General features: G+C 42.8%; 2 protein-coding genes and 1 non-coding gene across 13 annotated transcripts in view; 2 read left to right on the top strand and 1 right to left on the bottom strand.

Annotated features, from left to right (window-relative positions):
* Window positions 1–7,045, bottom strand: part of LOC146208399 (uncharacterized) — a 104,775-nt gene extending 97,730 nt beyond the window's left edge. For all 11 annotated transcript variants that reach the window (XM_084593192.1, XM_084593207.1, XM_084593224.1 and 8 more), the window contains exon 1: window positions 6,904–7,045. In XM_084593192.1, the coding sequence (XP_084449318.1) occupies window positions 6,904–6,949 (46 nt within the window). In that variant the 5' untranslated portion in view covers window positions 6,950–7,045. The remainder of the gene's footprint in view (window positions 1–6,903) is intronic.
* A 433-nt stretch (window positions 7,046–7,478) lies between these two features.
* LOC146208397 (popeye domain-containing protein 3-like) lies at window positions 7,479–20,312 on the top strand. The gene is made up of 8 exons (XM_084593181.1): window positions 7,479–7,723; window positions 8,709–8,937; window positions 11,061–11,242; window positions 13,686–13,816; window positions 14,857–14,965; window positions 18,212–18,364; window positions 18,546–18,687; window positions 19,778–20,312. Exons 1-8 carry the CDS (start codon window positions 7,700–7,702, stop codon window positions 19,858–19,860), a joined length of 1,053 nt encoding a protein of 350 aa, XP_084449307.1. The 5' UTR covers window positions 7,479–7,699; the 3' UTR covers window positions 19,861–20,312.
* Window positions 8,534–8,606, top strand: TRNAT-CGU (transfer RNA threonine (anticodon CGU)). Its single transcript has one exon. It is a non-coding gene; the product is annotated as a tRNA-Thr (tRNA).
* Window positions 20,313–20,440: the final 128 nt, after the last annotated feature.

The following is a 20,440-nucleotide window of genomic DNA, read 5'->3' as shown; positions in this document are numbered from 1 at the left end:
GGCTGATTACAATATATTGAGAATTTGAGACCATGAAAAGCACCGGCGTTCCTAGATTAGTAGCTTCCCGCTTATATCGGTGGAGTGTGTTTAAAACTGGCCAGCAAATCACCGTTTGTTTGTTTTTCCTAGCAGTCTCTAAACGGGCTAGAAAGTTGTCGCCAAACAAAGTTGCCTTCTTAGTCAATTTTTTTTTTTTTTCTTGTTCGCTATTTTTTTAAAGCATAGCACTGAGCACGTACATGAAAATAACGCCGCTCTCTCGTACACCTGTGAGGCGCAGGAATGACGCACGAGACGCCGTGTCTCTTCGATTAACCAGACGACAGTCGCGCAAGGGGTAAGGAGGTTAGGACGAGAGAGAAAGCAAGCGAGTTCCACCGTGATTCAACGACCACCCGTTTTCCGGGTGAAAACGGAAGCGAACCCGGACAGACAACGAGAGAAGGGCAGAAGACACGCAAAGCCGGAATATCGGAAAGCGATCCGCATAGCGATGACCTGCAACGCATCGCGCCGCCATACAACCGTACGCGTTCAAAGGGATCGATGTATTATGGGCGGCCATGCAAAGAGGGCCGGTGGCTCTCCACTATTTCTTTCTTTCTTTTCTTTTTTTTTTCTTTTTGTCTACGCATGTTGCCTTTCTGCACGTCCCCGTCGCCGTCCAGCCAGCCGCGTCTGCATCAAGGAGGTTATAAAGAGAAAAACAAAAAACTATACCCTCCTTGATCTGCACGAATCAATACAAAGTGTTTTGCCACCTGTGTACGCGCTTGGACGTGAAAACATTCTACCCGCACTTGGCAACAGGCCCGCGCGCATACTAACAGCCCGTCAGCAGTTCCTTTTGTGAACTAACGTGGTTACAGATTGGTACTACGCCAATCTCGCAGCGCCTATCGGGGGTTGGAGATTTTCGGGGAGTGGCATGGGAGACGCTAAAGTCGGAGAGAGTTCTGCACCTCCCAATAGTTTTCATACTTCCGGCCTGATAGGAGACGAAAGGAAAAACACCGAGGGGGACACGCATCAAACTGAGCTCAATTTACTAGCAGCGTGGTTACTTTGTTGATAAGCAAAAAAACAAAAGGTGGATTGGTATAGGAAAAGAAAGGCGCAGTACTTGTCACACTTCTCGGCGGACGCCTGAAACATGCCGTAAACAAAGAAAAGTTGGACTGAAAGAGCAGATAGAGGTGTGCCGTAGTGAAGGGCTGCGAATTAATTTCGACCACCTCGGGATCTTTAGAGTGCGTTGACATCACCCAGCACAAGGACGCCTTCGCGCTCCACCTTCGTCGTAATGAGTGCATTTCGCCGCTTGCGGCGGAGGCTAGCCTGCCACCGAATTTTTATCTGTTATAGGCCGTCATTGCACCCGCCACCGCTTCGGTGTTGGACGACGGCTGTTGTTGCGGCGCGCGTCTTTCTTTTCCTCTTCCTTTTCTTTGTTTTCTCTTCTGTCTGCACGAGGCAGCTGAGGAGGCCTGTGCATTTTCTTTTTCTCCTTCTTACAGCCACAACAACAACAACAACCGTCGAAATGCGGCCGCCGCGGTGGGGTTCGTACACGGGAACCGGATCCGATTCATGTGCCGATCGTCTCAGCCACTAAACTATTGCGGCGGGTCAGCGATAAGGCACTCACGCTCGTTTTCAAATATAAAAACTTCTGAGAAGATTCAACTCGTTTTTTTTTTTTTTTTTTTTTTTCGGTGCAATCAGCAGAGATGAACACAGTCCAATTTGCCTCTAGCGATCAGACGGTCGAATACAAGAAGACTTCAAAATAACCACAGCACGCCAGGTCTGACTGCAACGTCAACGGCCAAGCTTCATGAAGCTACCCTCCACTCGTAGTTTGAGAGACCTGTGAGCTGAGGTATTGTCCTGGTGAGCACTCGTTAGCAGCATACCAGCTAACGAGTGTCCACAGCGTATTACTTTGCCTCCAAAAACTGATACCCTATGTGGCATTAGTTCTAGAAATACATACATTGTGTAGACATTTATGGCTTCGCCAATTTGCTGCCCACAAAATTTATTTGGGGTTGACGACCCCCGTCACTGTGCTTCCTTTGTAATCGATACTTGATTGGCCGGTGGACCTAGTATTGTGAGGGGAGGAGACCGATACGTCTCTAACCCAAACACCTCTCTGTAACGATTTGTTATTTACAAATGTTTTAACCACCAACCACGGAATCCGCCGGAAAATGACCTTTGACATCACACCAAAACATTGCGAATGATACTATAGAAACTGCCTAACTCGTGAAATATAAAGCAGAACATGACCCAACTATCTTTGAAAGCATCGCCTCTACCCTACGGCACATTTCATGGAAGTCATATCTTGAATTGATTCCGTACCCTATTTTAACTGCATTATCAAAAAGTGGTGGCTTGTGGTGTTTAATGTCCCTGTGGGAGACGCCGTAGTGGAGGGCTCCGGAAATTTCGACCACCTGGGGTTCTTTAACATGCACTGACATAGTACAGCACACGGGCGCCTTGCTTTTCGCCTCCACCGAAAAGCGGCCGCCGGAATTCAATCCCGCATCCTTAGGAAGTAGCCGAGCGCCCTAAACACTGCGCCACCCCAGCGGGGCCATTATAAAAAAAGTAAAAGGCGCACTATCAGCATGTGCAGCAAACATTCTTTCCCTGTTCAGGCTCCGTTTGAGACTCCTAATTTCCGAACTTCTCAGTAGACCCATACTGCACTGCATTTACCATGCTGTCCCCGTTCACGGAACTCATTGCGCGCGTTTCGTGTCCAGACACGTCTCAACATGCACATAAAGCTCAGTGGCCAATAGAAAAACATGTCCCCCAATATAGGATCAACATGAACTAAGCATCAATTGGAGTGAACTTCACATCTGCCATGCCTGCGAATTTGCTCGTTCTGTAGTCCGGTGCTTAAGTGACATGAATCTACAACAAACGTCGGTAAAAACTATGCACGCACAAAGCGCTGTTGCTAAATGCGTCAGCGAGGCCGAGCTTCTTCCAGTCAAGCGACACAACGTTTGCCACGAACGCAGCCCGACCGGGTGAGGAGGAAGGAAGGAAGGCATCGGCACCGCACAGACCCATTCAACGGCACCGCAATACTCTATACCGATGCAGTTGTGAGCGTTCGAATAATAGAGCTGCCGTAACAATGGCAGCTTGCACCGAAACAAGGCGCAGGTCCAGCGCAGTTAGTAACAGCTAAAGGACGACCGTGACGTGACGGCAGTCTCCGCGCGTGCCACGACGTCACCGCTAATTGGCCGGCCGAAGCAATTAGTCGCCATTTTCGAGTCTCTACGATCACACCTTTTTTTCCCCGTGACCACGCTTCTTAACGACGGCGCATCCATCGCCAACTTGGCTCTTGGTGCACGAGTGGTTGGTTGCCTTGTTACAAGGCGCCGCCATGCAAATGCTTACCAAATGCATTGTTTTCTTTTGCAAACTGCGTTCAGTCACGCCAGGGGGCGCCACTTGGAAGCCCAGTAGTCAACGAGGTTCAACCGGTCGAACATCACGGAAGCTTTCTTCTGTCCTCTTTCCATTGGAGTAAAATGAGATGGAAAAAAAAAAAAAAAAAGTTCGAGAGGCCACGCACACGCGAGAGCCGGCGACAATGGCCGCTAAAAAAGAAAGGTGAGGGTTGCCGCCACACAGTCACGTATGCCGTACCAACAGGGGGTCCAAAACAAAAGGAAGGATCTGAGACGTCGACCCCGAGAAAGAGACCAGACATTCCTCGGCTCCACTACATACAGACTGCGCCATGCGGCGACTAAAACGGCTAAAAAAAGAAAAAAAGAAAAAGAAGGGCCAATGGTAAAGCAAAACTAAAAAGAAATGCACGCGCACACGCTGAAATGCTCTCTGTCTTCGCAGAGTCCCGCTCGTTGTAGCGCAGACAGCCACGCGCCTTGTTGTTCCTCCTTCCTTGCTTTCATGATTCCATGAGGATAGCCAGATTCCATTCTGGCGCTGTAGCTGCTGCCTGCGATAGATAATCTTTTGTCTATGAGATGGTGGAGGGGGCACCAGCACATACCATCGGATAGGACGCGAGGCAAGGAACTCCGTGCCGAGGTCACATTCTGCAAACGTAACCGTGACTCACTAACGGCACCAACGTTCAAGGGATTCACCGCGGCCTCCGACTAGGGTCGAGGTTTACACAATCGAGAGATGAGGCGAAGGGCGTGCCCTCCGGATAAAACCGACGGCCTCGGCACGGGCAGGAAAAAAAAAAAAAAAAAAAAAAAAAGGAAACCTTGACATTTCGCGGCCGGACTGCGCACGAGGCCTTTGAGAGCGCGGCCCCGATAGTGGGACCATATAGAAATGGCATGGACAGCGAAACTGCCTTTACTGTACAGTAGTGAAATTGTTGACCACACGATTACCCATCGATTATCACGTGCTCATCAGGTCGGTTCGTTGTCTGGTTGATAGAATTTGCAGAATTTTGCAAATGTTTTGTATTCACTTGAAAAGTAAATAGATTAAAAAAAAACGTCCAAAGGCAACTCGTGCTACGGCGGATGATGCCGTAGTCCACGAGTCCGGCTGCGAAAATTTCGGCCGCCTTGAATTCCTTAACATTAAACTTTTCAAGATCTAACTGCCGATGTGGTTTTGACACAGCACAAAGTTGCTCACTACATTTGGGGAGCCATATTCAGATACATTTAAAATGTCACAAAATTCGAATTGCCAACGTCAGGTTCATTCCTTAATCCCACAGTGAGCGTCGCGCCCGACGGCCCCGCAAACCCTTCACACTTCTAGAGATGTAGAGACAAGGGGAGATCGTTAGGATCGGCAAAACATGTAGAGGCAGAGATTTTCAGTATAAATCAAATATTCGTTGGGGGGCCTTAGTGGACGGCTCTCGTCATTTCGACCTCGTTGGGTTTTTCAGTACATGGCCGCTTTGCGTTTCGCCTCCACCCAAAAAACAGCACGCCGAATACAATACTTTATTCGCCAAAACGAATCCCTGTAACTGCGTTCAGAAATGGACACCAGGCACAAATTTGTAAAGTCCGATTCCTACGCATGGGCTTTAGCTTCTTCAGCGTTGCTCCACGGTATTTCATTTTGGAACGATCTTTTTCCTCCGCATACCCCGCCTGTTCCGGAATAAACTGATCCAGAGTTTGCGAAAAAATGTATAATCATTACGCTGCCTAAATGAGCATAATTCTGCGTTAACTTACATTATCATCCATCATCTTTGAATTTGTCACATTTGATATTTCTGTTCAAGTTACGTAAGCCTAGTACGCAATGTGCCTGCACAATGCTTATGAGGCAGTTTAAATAAACATTTTCATTCCCTTGTCGCTGTACAATCGCTTTCCAGATAACCCAAACAAACTTCCGCCCTTTTCTGAACAGTTGTTTTATGAAGCTGTCTACAAATGTGGATTCAACTCGACATTCATCAAATGCAAAACAGCGTCAGCTCTACTTTCTGTGCCGGCCATATCGGACGCAGGCAGGCCAGCTGGAGTGCAAGAACGTGATAACACGCCGGAAAGCACAAAAGAACGGTATATAGACAGAACTACATTTGATCGTCATCACGGCGAAAGGATGTTCACGTACTATGAGGACAAGAGTTGTACTTCAATCCCGAAGCACCGTCGACAGCTGCAACCAGGCTTCTTTTGACTATACGACAGCGCGACGGTCAACTGGTATAAAAGAAATGTATCGGGTCTATCCAAATAACTCTTCTCAAACCGGAAGCAGATGCGATCAAGCCCGCATCTGAGCTCAGGCAATGACTATCCGAAGATAGCACTTGTGGACAAGAAAATAGCTCAACGGATAAAAAGATGAGCCGCATCCTAGACATATCTTGCTGAATTAATTAAATTAGCTGGCAATCAAACAGAGGCATTCATGTGTGAGCACAATCTATTAGCGTTCATAAGCCCGCAGTGCTGCCCGCAGTCACTCGACATAAACAGGACGCGCGTACGACCTTTCAGACACTTATATACGTCGACAGCGTAGCGACGCCGTCACATCCATTCAGTCTAGATTAAATTACCATAGCAGCGAAATCCAGGGCAAGATCGGCTAGCTACGATTCAAGGGCAAATAAAACTAGCAAAAGCGGAGGCAAAATGGAAAGCTCGGCAAGAATTCCACGATAAAAAAGGGCTCTCGCCTGCGTTGGTATCTCTCAAACGTCCGTGACGCAATATCAGAACATCGCGAAATAAATAAACGCCATTGAACTCAGACGTTTCACTACCTCGATTTTCTACACTTGTGTGAAAAAATGTGCGGGTGGTAAAAGGATGCGCGTATCGCAAGACCAGGCGAAAGAAGCGTCAGACCGGCATTTTCAGTTCTGATCGGCATGGGAACTGCTAAAGCTAGAGAACGAAAGGCCACGGACAGCAGGGCAAAATCGCTGAATTCATCGATATCGCTCAATCACAATATCACCACTTTGTGTGCATCCAGAACGTTGCGTTGTGCGCTGTCACATCATATGCAGCGATTCTACTCATCGGGATGATTTCATACTCGCTTCAGCGTTCGTGAGCAAACCGCATGCCAACTATTTGCATGCAAGGGTACAGTCGCGAGCCGACAACAAAAGAAAACGGCATAAGTATCGTGCGGATTTTTCTTGGTAAATAAATCGACTGCGGCAACAATATCACAGCGACAATCGGATCACAATACGCAGCAATTTACACCCTGAATGAAATATCGCAGATTTCTTTAGGGTTAACGTAAGACACCAGCCTCCGGCATCAGACCGGAAGACATCTGCGTACAACGTACTGCGGAGTCGGAAAACACGAATACTCACTGCGCGAGGCGCCGTTTTAGAATTTGACGAGAAAAATCATTACTCACCCGACGTATTTCTTTTGGGGCTGGCGAGCTGCGGATCATCCGCCATGTCAGATTTCAGATCAGCTGCGCATGCGTGTAAACATTTCTCACGCGACCACACCTACACAACCAACTATGACAAAACAACCCCACACCGCTGGTTCTCGTTTTGACGTAGCTGTCAGCTGCAACCCGAGGCCTCTCTTTCAGAGGGCGCTGCAAACCAAAGATAAAAACGTTCTATAAATACAAGTTACAAAAGTATAGCGTATACAAGCTTGTAATAACAAGTTTTTCAAAATTTACATACTTATTAGCATCATGGCTCTCACTATGCTTTCATGCTCACAAGCATTGTACAAGCATTTTGCAGGGGTTAAACTTGTGCTGACACCTAACGAACAATAATACAAGCTTGTTGTTGCAAGTTTGGATTTTTCTATTTGCAAGCAGAAGGAAGTAATGAACGGCCGTCCCACACAGGCTTGCTTTAAATCTGATAGAAAGCTTCTCGCCGCTGAATAACATTGGCGCTAGCTTTCAAAAATATTCTTACCGACTGCGAACTATGCAAAAAGAGGCATAAAGTGCTGGGTAGCGCAGTGATAACAGCGCATGACCAATGAATATAGCTTGGCCTATTAATGATTCTACAGCGAGGTTTTTTAACACTACGTAAAGGCGATCGATGAGGGCATGGATCATGGATCTCGCAGCTCGCCTCTACTTGGTCGCCATGCGCCAACATATGTTTTGGTTGTTATGGTTCTCGAACAACTGTATTTTGCAGTGAAGATGTGTCCGACATTTCGCCTAAATGCACGGATTTACTGCTGCTGAGGTTTGTTTTTACTAATTCATACGACTGAAATAACCATCAGAGTAGTTTCACCGATATGTTCACTCGCATGAATATCTCCCCCCGGATCTTTCTTGCGATTTTACTGCATGCATTATTCAAGATAATTCTTAAGCATGAATTACATGCTAGTCTAGAAGAATAATTAAGGCGGAACACTTGTTCCAGCAAAACAACGTGAATTCACTCTGCAGAAGCCGTTAGCAGAAGCTGTCTGCTACGTTTGGAATGGTCAAGACAAAAGGGGAAAAAAAAAAAAAAAAATGGAATAGAATGAAATTGAGACCATGGCTAACCTAGACAACTCTCCTGAGTTGCTCAATTGCGGTTTTCAGTGAGCTTGGCTGATATTTGAAGACTGCCAGTATCGCAACTTGATGATTCCGCATTGCGCTTAATCAGTCGCGCCACGGCCGGACAAGCGTTACCGCAAGCCCAAGTCATCTGCGTAATTTTATGTATTTCTTCCCTCTCGCTGCTTTGTCATTAGCTAAAGCGGGCTGCGACATTCGGATTTTAGTATCAATATCACAAAAGTATCGTAGCGAGCTGATGGCTGAACTACGATGCTTGCGTAACAGATTATTTTGCTGTCATGTATGTCGCATCGGAACGGCGCGTAGACGTTCTTCGCTACTATTTGCGCGCATGTAACATTTTAGTGTAGTGCCGCCGGTCGTTTGGTCTATGTGCTGTCGATGCTTACTTGCATTAAAAGGATATTTTACATCTAAAGGTTCTAAAAATGATACGAAGGTATTTAATGAGTATTTAGGACCACTTTCTGTGGCCGCCACCATAGCTCAGTGGTTAGAGCACTGGTCTCGTAAACCAGGGGTCGTGAGTTCGAACCTCACTGGTGGCTCTGGTTTGGGCGTTTATTTTGCTTTTTATGAATGAACGTTGCTTGTGTGCAAAATGGATGGGACGATTCGGTAAATGGCTTCTACGTCGTTTCTTTATGCAGATCACTGATGGTTCAATTACGAAGGGAGCCATGATAGCCAATGCAAGTGCCCAGGCATACACCATGCGGAACATTTCCATTCCGGGCCTCTTCGGAGACACAACTTGTGATGTCTGGAAACAGCCTCAACATGTGCTATTTCAACTGGCCAACACCTGCTTCTGCATATCCTATCTAGCACCAAATGGCCGATATGGAATTTTATTTCTACATGCCCTTCTCATCCTAGGTTAGTTCTCAGAACCCTCTGCCATGCTCATTGTATCTTCTGTGCTAAATCACTTTAAATATGTAAAACATGTCCTTCCAATACAGGGGCAGGAGACACCTGAATATAATTTCAGAGTCCATTTGCCATCCTTCTCTTAAAGAAAGGGATGTCCTGATTGGAGTGTTGGCATGGATGTGGTTTCAGATTATTTTCCCATTAGTTGAATATTTTGATTAAAGAGAGAGAAAAATCACTGTATGAATGTTTGAGTGTATAGATGTGGTTTTTAGAGGCAGTGGCTTCCTCAAAAGTAAAGCACCCACTGTTGACCGAGCTGGCACCATCATGCATGGTGCACCGTGTAAAATTGTTTATTGGCCATTTCATACAGCACTTGTGTATAATTTGATCTCAATGCCACTTCAAGGAAACATTTCACTGCCTTTGTATTCATTATTCAGCTTTTCTTGGTCAACTTTTAGGAGTTGTTTTCAAGTCTGGTGTTAATTCTTTCCTATCTATTAGGTTGGTTGAAATTTTACAAGTCATGCATCCGAATTATAAGGGTGTTTTTGTGTCTCTATTTTACGTCAATATGAATACCACAAAGAATGCGCAATATGCCATTTCCTTCATTGTGGTGCACTGTACACAATGAAAATAATGTCTTTTGTCATTAAATTTCTTGAAGGTTTAAAAAAATATTACTCTTTACGTTGCTCTATATTGGTGAAACTACAATGATTTTGCAAATTTATATCTGATTTGCATTAACAAATTGCAACAAAAAATTGCATCGCTGTATTTTGAAGATACTATAGTGATAGATACTAAATAACATTCGTACAAAATTCCATGGTGATACAACATTGACATAAGTAATGTCCTGCACAAGCAGTTAAGTTGCTTGAAGATAATAAACAAATGAAAGAGGGATTTAAAATTTCAACAAAACAGGTAATGAGTGAAAATGACGCTTTTTTGAAAACAAACATAGGGAAATGCAGCTTAAGAAGCTTCAAAGTATTATGTGTCCTCAGAATTCTCCTGCAGCGCATGATGGTCTCCAACGTTAACTCCAAAAAGTGTCTTCAGTGCAAGCTTTCTTCGCTAAGTGGCGATGAGACTTGGCCTCAACTTTTTCTTTAGCAGACATCCTTGAGATAATTGACAACTGTCAAGCACATCACTCAATAAAATCAATTCCCGAGATGAGAAGGAAGGATACCTGGCTTCTAAAACGTGCTCAAAGCTTAGCTGTGTGTCCCTTATTAAACCACAGCGCGGCAACCCGACAGCGCGTGGTACAGCAGATTTGAGCCAATGGAAGCCACAAAATGGGTAGACGCCATGATTGAAATTCATAGCCATCATAAAAGCAGCACGTTTCTGCCCATTGTTCCTTCAGCTAGAAATATGCTCACATCGCAGATCTTCATCACTTCTCAGCTGCATTAGAGGCTGGGGTTGGTGCACATTTAAGGACAAGAGTTAAAGATAATAAAGCAAGCAAAAACAAAAAACTATTTTTTAAACGAAAATCACCATTTATTTTCACACGCATCTCCCCTTAACAGTACATAAAGCCAATTAGTCTTAATTCAGTAATTGCCAATACTGTAGTTAGTTTCTTGGTCTATGTGAGATATGATCTTCGTTACTGGTGATCTCAATTGTCACAGAGCACCGTTGTTAAAGATATACTGTACAAGTAAAATAATTTCTTCTACGAAGAAACAATGAAAGACATAATATTCACTTAGGCACTCTGGACTTGCCACTAGTGGTATGTTTCATCAGTATGATCCATATTTTTAAACGTGGGACTCAAATACTGCAAGCTTGCGGGTGAAGTGTATATTGTTGTGGGATGCTGTGCCCGCCTAGAGATAGACACAGAAGAACGGAGGACACCAGGCAAACAACACTTGCCCCGGCGCTCTTCTTTTGTTCTCTAACTCTTGCGCTGGCACCGCGCGCTCATTTCACGCTTGTCCCGCGCCTCTTCTTTTTCTGGCGCAGCGCTCCTCGACGCGCACCGTAACAATATATACCTTATGTATGGTTGAGCTGTCTCTCTTTGCATAAAGCAAAGAATTTTGTCCATTCGTTTATTCACAGTTTTTCTTTTTGTCTTGCAGGATTTCTACTTAATTCCACGTGGGCATGGAATGTGATATGTGCTCCTGACATGTTCTCGTGGAGCTTCAGTTTCATGATACTCAACATGGTACAGACCATGTTTCTTCTATACACCATGAGACAGGTCAAGTTTCCAAGGGAACTAGAAGATATATACGTCCTGATGTTTCAGCCTTTGCAGGTAAGAGTAATCTTTGGGCTGTTGCACATTCACCGATTTTCTAATACGAATCATTAGGCAATTACGTTTACTGGGTGTACAGCTCCCGTCAAAAGTATACAGCCCAAATTGTTTTCTTTTGAATCCTCAGCAACCATGACCTCTCGAAAACAGGAGGGCCTCATGTTCTCAGTCTCCTCAGGTTTTGGACTGCTAGATGGGCCAAGGAGCCACACTGAACAGCTTAGAAGCAAGCATTCTGGGCCGTATAATTTTGAGAGGGTACCGTACGTTTGCTTTTGCAATGACATGAGTAATTAGCAGTGTGCATAGCATAATTAAAAACTGCAAAAGAGAAAGTTGCATGGGTAGAGGGGTCATCAGGAGGAAAAGGAATAAAACCGTTATACCTGCATTACCAGGCATACATAAATTACCGCAATGAGTCAGTATGGCATCCTGATTTGGAGCACAAGGTTGCAAGCCTAAAATCACTTGGAGCAGTTGAAGTTTTGTTACATGCAAAAATAAATTAATGAGAACTGCATGCTACGATATCAGTGTAAAATAAAGTGCCTCAAATGGGTGAAATTTTTCTGGAGCCCCACATTACAACTTGCCTTTTAAACTATAGTGCATCATCAGCACATAAAAATTTATTAAATAATTGAAATATATAATGCTTATGATTTAATATGTGGTCATATATTTTGTTGAGGCTGTGCTGTTTAACTTAGACGATTGCCTCCTCTATAAGATGCCTATTGCGTCAATAATGTTTTCATCGAAGCTGCGCTGCCACCAGTTGTTCGCAGACAGATGGCGTGAGGTACTATCCTCGTTCCCATCATGCCATCCGCATCTCGTGGCGGTGGCATTGGGGTTCGTGGATCACGGCAGCAGTGTATACACGCCCGTTCTGCTATTTCGATCATGTTGAACGCTAACCTCTGTCTCTCACGAGTATATGAAGTAAATTCAGTAGTAACCTACTTATGAGTTTCGTGTTATTAGCCTAGGTTTTGTTGTGGTGAAATTGATGAAAGTACGCACCATTTGCTGTGCAAGTCGTAGCTGGTTGATTTCGTGCTGCAGTCCTGAAACTGGGAATTTTTAGTCCGTTTTATGCACCATGTCATGCATAGTCATTGGACACAGCACCTCTAAGAGTTCAGTTTTTGACTGACGTGCACACTTGCTGCCCCTACACCTGCATTCAACAGGCAGCGTTTGGCAGACTATATGCCTGCTTAACCCTTTCAAATCAAGATCAAAGGTGGTGTCAGTGAATAAAACAGTGCTATTCGGTATTTTTATTCACATTACAGCACGATATGTCTTTCACAGGAATGTAAAAGCGGAACTGTTTTCGTCTGCGAGCTACTATGACCACCTGCATTGCACTCTTTGCAATCCTGGTTGGATGTCATCTGCCAGCAATCGCAGCTACTCACGTGCTCATTTCCTCCGAGGCGAGTGGTGTGGTATAGGTAGTCTTTAAGGCCACATAACGTTGCTTTAGATAGCGAGCAACCTTCAAGACATGACGTTGACTACCATCCACGAAGTGGGAGACAGTGGCAAAGGGGTTTGGGAAGACGTTTATGGCTGACGCAGAAGGCATCTTATAAAGGAGGCAATTCTTAGACATAACACTTATGCACATAACACTTATGCACATTCGATTGAGGGGACAAAAGCAGAGGCGCCGAGCAATACAGGAGCACGCGGAGTGAGGGTGTAACTGTCCTCCCACGGGAACGTTCTCTGCGTGTCAAGAGCAGCGCGCCATGACCATGTGACCGCACTTCTCTCCCCAAAATTCTCCGCCTGCCCACAGTGACGGCAGTTGCAACCTGAGGAGAGGCCAACGCTCCGTGTAGAACCGCTTGTTTTGCATGCCTTTGTTCTCACAGCGCGGCAATCTGCCTCCTTTGGCCTTTTCGACACTAGCAGCGGCTCTCAAACATGCATACAGCACCTGAGCAATGCTTTCCGCTCGCCGAGCACCGACGCTTTGCTGCCGCCATTTTGAGCGTCGCAGACTCAAAAAGGAGGGGGGAAAAAAAAAAAGAAGAAGATGGTGCGGATATGACGCTTTATGCCATGTGACTTCCTCTACACTCGCTTTAGACGAGGGAGCAGCCGGGAGTGCACTCGGGTGCTCTCAGCGGAGGAAGCGCCCTCCTCCTCTACCATTGGAAGCCAGTGATTCTACTCCTGCTGTTCCACTGAAGGGTGCCCGCCTGTCTGAAAGCACTTTCGAAGTGCTCTTGAGTGCGCCTGCTCTCCCACTTGAATTTGCCATTAGTGTACACCCACATGTTTGTACACTGAAGGTTTTGGCCTCTATTTAATTTACCAGGTGAATTGTTTTCTTTGTATGTGTGAATCATTGGAAATAAATGAATGGCTGCAGTTTGAGGTGAAAATGTATAGTAATGAATTTTGACATTCTTATTAGGTGCCACGCCTCCTGTTCAAGAAATTGGTCAGCCTTGAGTATGCCCAGATATGTAACCTACATGCTGGAGAAGCTTACGCCATGCAAAACTTAACAAAGACAGACCGTCTGGGACTCCTGATCGCTGGAAAGTTAGTAATACTTTTGGCTAATTTCACTTTGTTGTCATCCTTGAAGTATGTGCTCTTGATCGTATTTCACTTTTCTGTCTTGACTTACTTTAAATTGCATTGTAGCGAGTACTAGCTATAGCTTCAATAGTCTTTACTATGGAAATATGTTTCAGAGGTTTAAAAGCACGATATAGCGAAACATTTAATAAGTAATGTCAAATGCCACTGCTGCTGAGGTTATTCACAAGTTTCTTTTTGTTGTGAATCAATATGGCTAATTTCACTTTGTTTTCATCCTTGAAGTATGTGCTTTTGATTCTATTGCACTTTTCTGTCTTATTTTAAATTGCATTGTAGCGAGTACTAGCTAAGGCTTCAATAGTCTGAACTATGGAGATATGTGGCAAAGATTTAAAAACAAGATGTAGCAAAATATTTAATAAATAATGTCAAATGCCACTGCTGCTAAGGTTATTCACAAGTTTCTTTTTGTTGTGAATTGCATTAGAAGTTGCAATATGGTCTTCAGTTCGTGCATCACCATGAACCTATTGCAGCTTGCTCACTGCATGCAGTCTTAAGTTTCAGTATTGAAATGCATTTATTAGTGTTATTTGCAAAAAAGAAACAAAAACAGTTATCATAGACTTCGCATAGAACTATAAGCTGTGTCAGTATTACCTGATATATTGTAGTTAGTATTCCTTCAGGTTCAATAATAGGATCATTAAAAACGTATAGTTAGATTTGAATACTATGCAGTTCTGTTATATATGACACGTGATATATATAATTAGAAGTTTGAACATGAACATGAAATAAGCAGTATAACTGCAGAAGTGGTATTTTTTGTTTGCTTTGAAATCATAAATATTGTTACGTATATGCCACCGAAGAGGACGACGATAGAAAATAGAGTGAGAGACGACGTTGGGGCTTGCCTGAACACCTGCTGTGTTCTGCTCTGCTGTGCTGTGAATACTTGTTCATCACCTGCTGTAGTTTCTTGTGCTAGCCTTCTGCCCCGTATCAATATTAAAGAGTTTTGTATATTTCAGGGTCAGCGTGTTGACAGACCACCATTTTTTACATTACATACACCCTCGTCAGTTCTTGGATTCTCCAGAATTTGAATCTACTCGATCTGGCGTTAATGACAAGTTCAAGGTAAGCATATTGTCATGCAAAACTTTGCATCCTTTTTTTTCATGGGGATCAGATTATCCCTCTTTGCATTTAGCTAGCTGCCGTAAATCACTAGAAAGGCACGCACCAGCCAGTTATATTTACGTGGTGCAGACCGGGATAATTTATTTTAGCATAATTGCATCAAAAGCCCCTTTGTTCAGAAAATCTGGTGTTGTTGGCATCAGCTTTGTTGCCATTATTGTCGGCATTGGCAGAATTGTGAGCGAAGAGTCGTAAGCATTGCTGTGACTGGAGGTAGTTGACAGGTGACATGGCCAAGCACTGAGCGGGTTAATATAATATAATATAATATAATAAGAGCCAATATGACATCACGAGGCCACATAACAAGGCATTATCGAGCTGCCAACGTCAGGTAGTACCTTTGAAGTGGGGATTGAATCTACCAGGACACCTAGATCCCTAATCAGATATTCTCCTATGTGCCGCAGGCCTGTTCATGTTTTGATTAAAATGGGACTTTATATCTATGTTGGGCAGTCTTTTGCATAATGTGGTAGTTTATGACTTTATGCTAATGAGTGTGTATGAGATAATAGAGGGAGAAATTAAGGGATATGTGATTAGGTGAGTAGCTAAGTGCATATATGTGAACGAGGATCTGCAAGAGAAGCTGTAGATGAGAGCCAATAATGCTGTCACATCATACCAATAAAGGTTTTGGAGTTTATGTGTCAAACCAATTTTTTTCTTATGTTTTAGTAGGTGTGCATCATACTAAAACAAACTTATTAGTCAAAAAGGGGAGGTTTGTTGCTAACAAAAAATCTAGCATTTTAAGGTGCAAGTAAAGTTATAGAAAAAAGTTTCATTGTTTGTTTATTTATTTATTTATTTATTTATTTATTTATTTATTTATTTATTTATTTCAGTACCCTCAGGGCCCGAGGGCATTACAGAGGGGAGTGGGGTACAATAAAAGAAAGAAAAAAAAAAGGAAAAGAACAGCAATCAGTATTAAAACAAATTTGAACAGTAGTATGGTTGAAACACATAAGCAAGTTACAGCAAAATAAGAACACAAATTATTAGCTATTGACATAGACGTATGAGCGAATTGTATAAGCACATAAAATATACCACGTGAGCAAAACAAACAATTTTACTAGCAGGCAGGAAACAAAGTTGCTGAAATATACCATCATACACGTAATCAGCAGCACGATTCGGGGGCAAAAAGAGAAAAAAAGTTTATAAAAACAGCAGATGAACTAAAAACAATAAACAAATGGCAGTGTGGGAGAATTCAATGTTCTATGTTAACATCAGATTAGCTAAAGCAGATTTAAACGCAGAATGGTCACTCACTTCAACAACCGATGGGGGAAGGCGATTCCATTGTGCCGATGTGCTGGGGATGAATGAGTTGTAGAAGTGATTTGTTTGGCACGAAGGAATACCAACCTTATGACGGTGATCGATCCGAGCAGACATGTAGCAAGGAGGCGTAATGAATTTTCTCTTAAGGATGGGGTTATTATAGTAGATCTTATGAAATAGACAAAGACGGAATATATTTCTACGTTGAGACAGTAGTGGCAGTGATAAGCTTGATTTCATAGCAGTGACACTAGAATTACGATGATAGTTAGATAGAATGAAACGGGCCGCACGGTTCTGAATAGATTCGAGTTCATAGATTAGTGTCTCTTGATAAGGGTCCCAGATGGATGAAGCATACTCCAGTTTACTACGAACCAACGATTTGTAAAGGAGCAATTTTACGGAACTGGAGGAAAGACTAAAGTTACGACGTATGTAGCCTAGCATGCGATTAGCGTTGTTGGTTATGTGATCTATATGAGCCTTCCAGTTAAGATTATGGGAAATAAATACACCTAAATATTTATAACAAGGCACAGACTCAAAGCTACTATTATTAAGAAGGTATGAGGGTAATAAAGTGTTACGACGAGAGACACGCATATACTTGCATTTGTTAATATTTAGTTCCATGTTCCACCTGTTAGTCCATTCAAGGGCATGATTAATATCGGATTGAAGGAGAGCAACGTCAGAATCACTGTTAATTTCCCGGTATATGACACAGTCATCCGCGAAAAGATTTATTGTTGAGCATAAGTTATCAGGTAAGTCATTGATATATATAAGAAAAAGAAGAGGCCCTAGCACAGAGCCTTGTGGCACGCCTGATCCAACTGGAGAAGTGAAGGATGATGTGTTATTAGCAGTGACAAACTGTGAACGATCTGTAAGAAAAGAATGCAGCCACCTGAGAACGTTAGGGTCAAGGTTAAGTTTACTTAGTTTCAGAAAAAGCAGTTGATGAGAGACCTTGTCAAAAGCCTTTGAAAAATCAAGAAATATGCAGTCGACAACGGAACCCCTGTCAAGGAATGAATTTAGGTCATGCGTGAAAGTTAAAAGCTGCGTTTCACAAGAAAACAACTTTCGAAACCCATGTTGACTGTCAGTAAAAAAATTATTAGAATCAAGGAATGATGCAAGGTGAGAGTAAATAACATGCTCCATGATTTTACACGGAATGCTTGTTAGTGAGATTGGTCGATAATTATGTGGGGAATGTTTATCTCCGGACTTATGCAACGGAATCACCTTCCCGACCTTCCAGTCCCCCGGTATGCAGGCTGTTTGAAGCGATTGCTGAAATAGGTTAGATAGTATTATTGCGCTGTACACTTTGGTTTTAATCAAGAACTTGGAATTAATATTATCAACACCACATGATGAAGAAATGTTTTGTTTTTCGATTATTTTTTCCACACCAACAGAATCAAAGACAATAGAATCCATTGGCAAAAAGTCAGCACTGGTATATGCAGGGGTTTCAGAATGCACATATTTAGAAAACGATGAAACGAATACACTGTTAAGGACATTTGCACACTCATTTGGGTGGATTAGCTCGTCACTAGAGTCTTTAAGGCTGATGGATGATTGATTGGGTCTTTCACTTTTCTTCGAATTTCTCAAATTCAAAGTCATTGTAGCCTTATGCATGAGACCTACAGGTTTTATGTTTATGTGTATGTGTGTGTGCGCATGCATGCATGAATGCACTTGTGAGTATGGGAAAGGGGGGGAGGGGGAATAGACAGGTGAGTAGGTTACACATGCTTTGAATAACTTGTCATTACTCATCCACTGATAATGTTGATATAGGTATTGTTATTCAACGCCCGCTATGTGGTACTTGCTAAATATCCTTTGTTTCTTGTTTAGGTGTCCATTCTGGCTGTGACACCATGTCGATACCTGTTTTGGCAGCGTTCTAATCTGGAGTACTTGCTGATCAAGGAACCTCAGCTTGCAACAGTTGTTTCGCTACTCATTGCTAGGGATATCACGTCTAAGCTCTATGCCATGAATGAAAAGGTATGTTGCATTCACGTGCATCTCGAGCATTACTGTAATTGAGTGCTTCCAATTGCTTTTTTACCCATGATATTTGGAGCGATACTACATGTCTGTCACTATGTCAAAGCCACCATGCCTAGCATTTTCGTTACGGAATATGGCTTACTTCACAACTTACATCGGCAATCCACCACTGTAGATTGTGACTGAAAAGGGCTCACACCTGGATATCCGTCTTCCAAGTGTCACTGGATCAATGACCTATCGTGGGCAACTGTCATCATCGAGTCAAGGAAACTCAATCACATGTTCTCCCATGAATACCTGCAAGTATAATGAAGGTATGTTGGACAGTGAAAACTGTGAAATTGACACAAAAATTATTTTTACCTGTTTTCTTAATTGACTAATTCCTAAGTTTACGACCTCTTTAAGTACTAGCTTCTAGCTAGTGGTTGCATCACATATATGAAAGAAGCTGCCAGTCTTCTGTCATGTAGAATGTATTATTATATTATTTTTTTATTAAAAAATAAAATAAAGGGCTTGTTCTCACTGATATGAAGCGAAGAAGCAAAACCCAGCTGGGGCACAGTAAATAATAATAATAATAATAATAATAATAATGCATTTATTATGGATTTCACATATGTATAGCAATATAAATTTCAGAGCAGCGTTCATTACTACCATGGAGGAAGGAAACCACTTAGGAGAGGCCCTTGCCATTCCCAATGCATTGGAGAAAGTGTGGTGGAAGTGACGTCAAAATTTAGGGTTAGCCAAGTCGGGCCATTAGCAACGGCGATGCTGTTGCTATGAAAACTCGGGTCACTAGCAACAGCGTTGCTAAGGGCCCTAGGTACGTGAGCGTCGTGGAGAAAGAGAATGCGGAGGGTAAAGGAGGAGGAGAGACGGTGCAGCCGGTGCAGCGTCGGGTCGCGGCGTGGCCGCGCGTCGGCTTCAAAAAAATGACTTCAGGGCCTCTCCTAAGTTCTTTCCTTCCTCCATGATTACTACAGTCTAGACAGAGGTGTGCATAACTGCTTTAATGGAAGAAGAAAGTAAAATAGTTTTCATGATAACATTTAGACAGGACTGCAGCAATTGTGGGTTTTGGGCTCAGCCTTCGCTGATTTACTTTTGTGTTTGTACTTCTTTTTTAAATCAACCTACTAAACAAAATTTGCTTTCATTTTGATGTCTTTTGTTTGTTTGCTACCTAGTCTGTAGTAAGTTTTGTATGTTTTATTCATTGTGTGCATTTACACTATTTTAATGTTCCACTACGAATTACTGCATATTTAAGTTTTGAGCATTGTGAAAGTGGCTCGACTTTACACATTTATTACTTTCTTTTTACCACAGTAGGTCAATTGGGCAAACAAAGAATCTATACAAAGAATATTGTTGTTTTTGTTGTTTTTTCAGTGTACACAAGCCAGCAGACACTTGTGCGAGAAACTAAGAAGAAGCTCAGAAGATCTCATAAATGGAGAGCAGCATCTGATTGAGAGTGCTTTTTTGGCTACTTGTTAAAATATTTATGTTTACCCTGTGAAAGACGTAAGTTTATTCACATGCATGCGTGGGCGACAGACGTGGTTCACAATGAATAGGAAAAAAAAAAACATTGTACCAGAACAATTGCTGTGATTATTGTGATGTCACTATACTGTGGTATATTTGAAGCCTTTAATCGTAGGCATTAGTTTAGTTTAATGCTACTAGTGGATATCTCATTTGTCCTGGGAGCTAGTATATAGCTTATATTCTTACGTTCACAGTATGAAGGCCTAGTCATTTTAAAGTTGTTTATTATTGTTCATTTTTTATACAATAAATCTGTTAATGAGCATTTTATTCTTGTGCATTGTTTTTCTGCATATTTCGGCAGAAAGAGATATTGCTAAAATAATGTATATGTTGTACCTAAATTCAAAATACACGCAGAGCTATGTTGGCACATCATATTTATTTACTCACAAGGCCAAGACATTACAGGGAGGAGTGGGTTAACACAGATGGCTACGAGTATATTTATATATATATATATATAACACAAATGATAGAGCATTAGCTGTGGCGCAGGAG

This window comes from Amblyomma maculatum, chromosome 1 (genome assembly GCF_055883805.1).
Source record: "Amblyomma maculatum isolate TAMU_Amacu chromosome 1, ASM5588380v1, whole genome shotgun sequence".
Classification (NCBI taxonomy): Eukaryota; Metazoa; Arthropoda; class Arachnida; order Ixodida; family Ixodidae; genus Amblyomma; species Amblyomma maculatum.
This window is presented reverse-complemented; position numbering and strand designations above follow the sequence as displayed.

What these genes read in the sequence shown, in the direction of transcription:
- LOC146208397 (XM_084593181.1), top strand. Translation starts at nt 7,700, where the DNA reads ATGCACGGATTTACTGCTGCTGAG. An exon ending in GGACTCCTGATCGCTGGAAA is followed by an intron (nt 13,817 to 14,856) that starts GTTAGTAATACT and finishes TGTATATTTCAG; the next exon opens with GGTCAGCGTGTTGACAGACC. An exon ending in TACCTGCAAGTATAATGAAG is followed by an intron (nt 18,688 to 19,777) that starts GTATGTTGGACA and finishes TTGTTTTTTCAG; the next exon opens with TGTACACAAGCCAGCAGACA.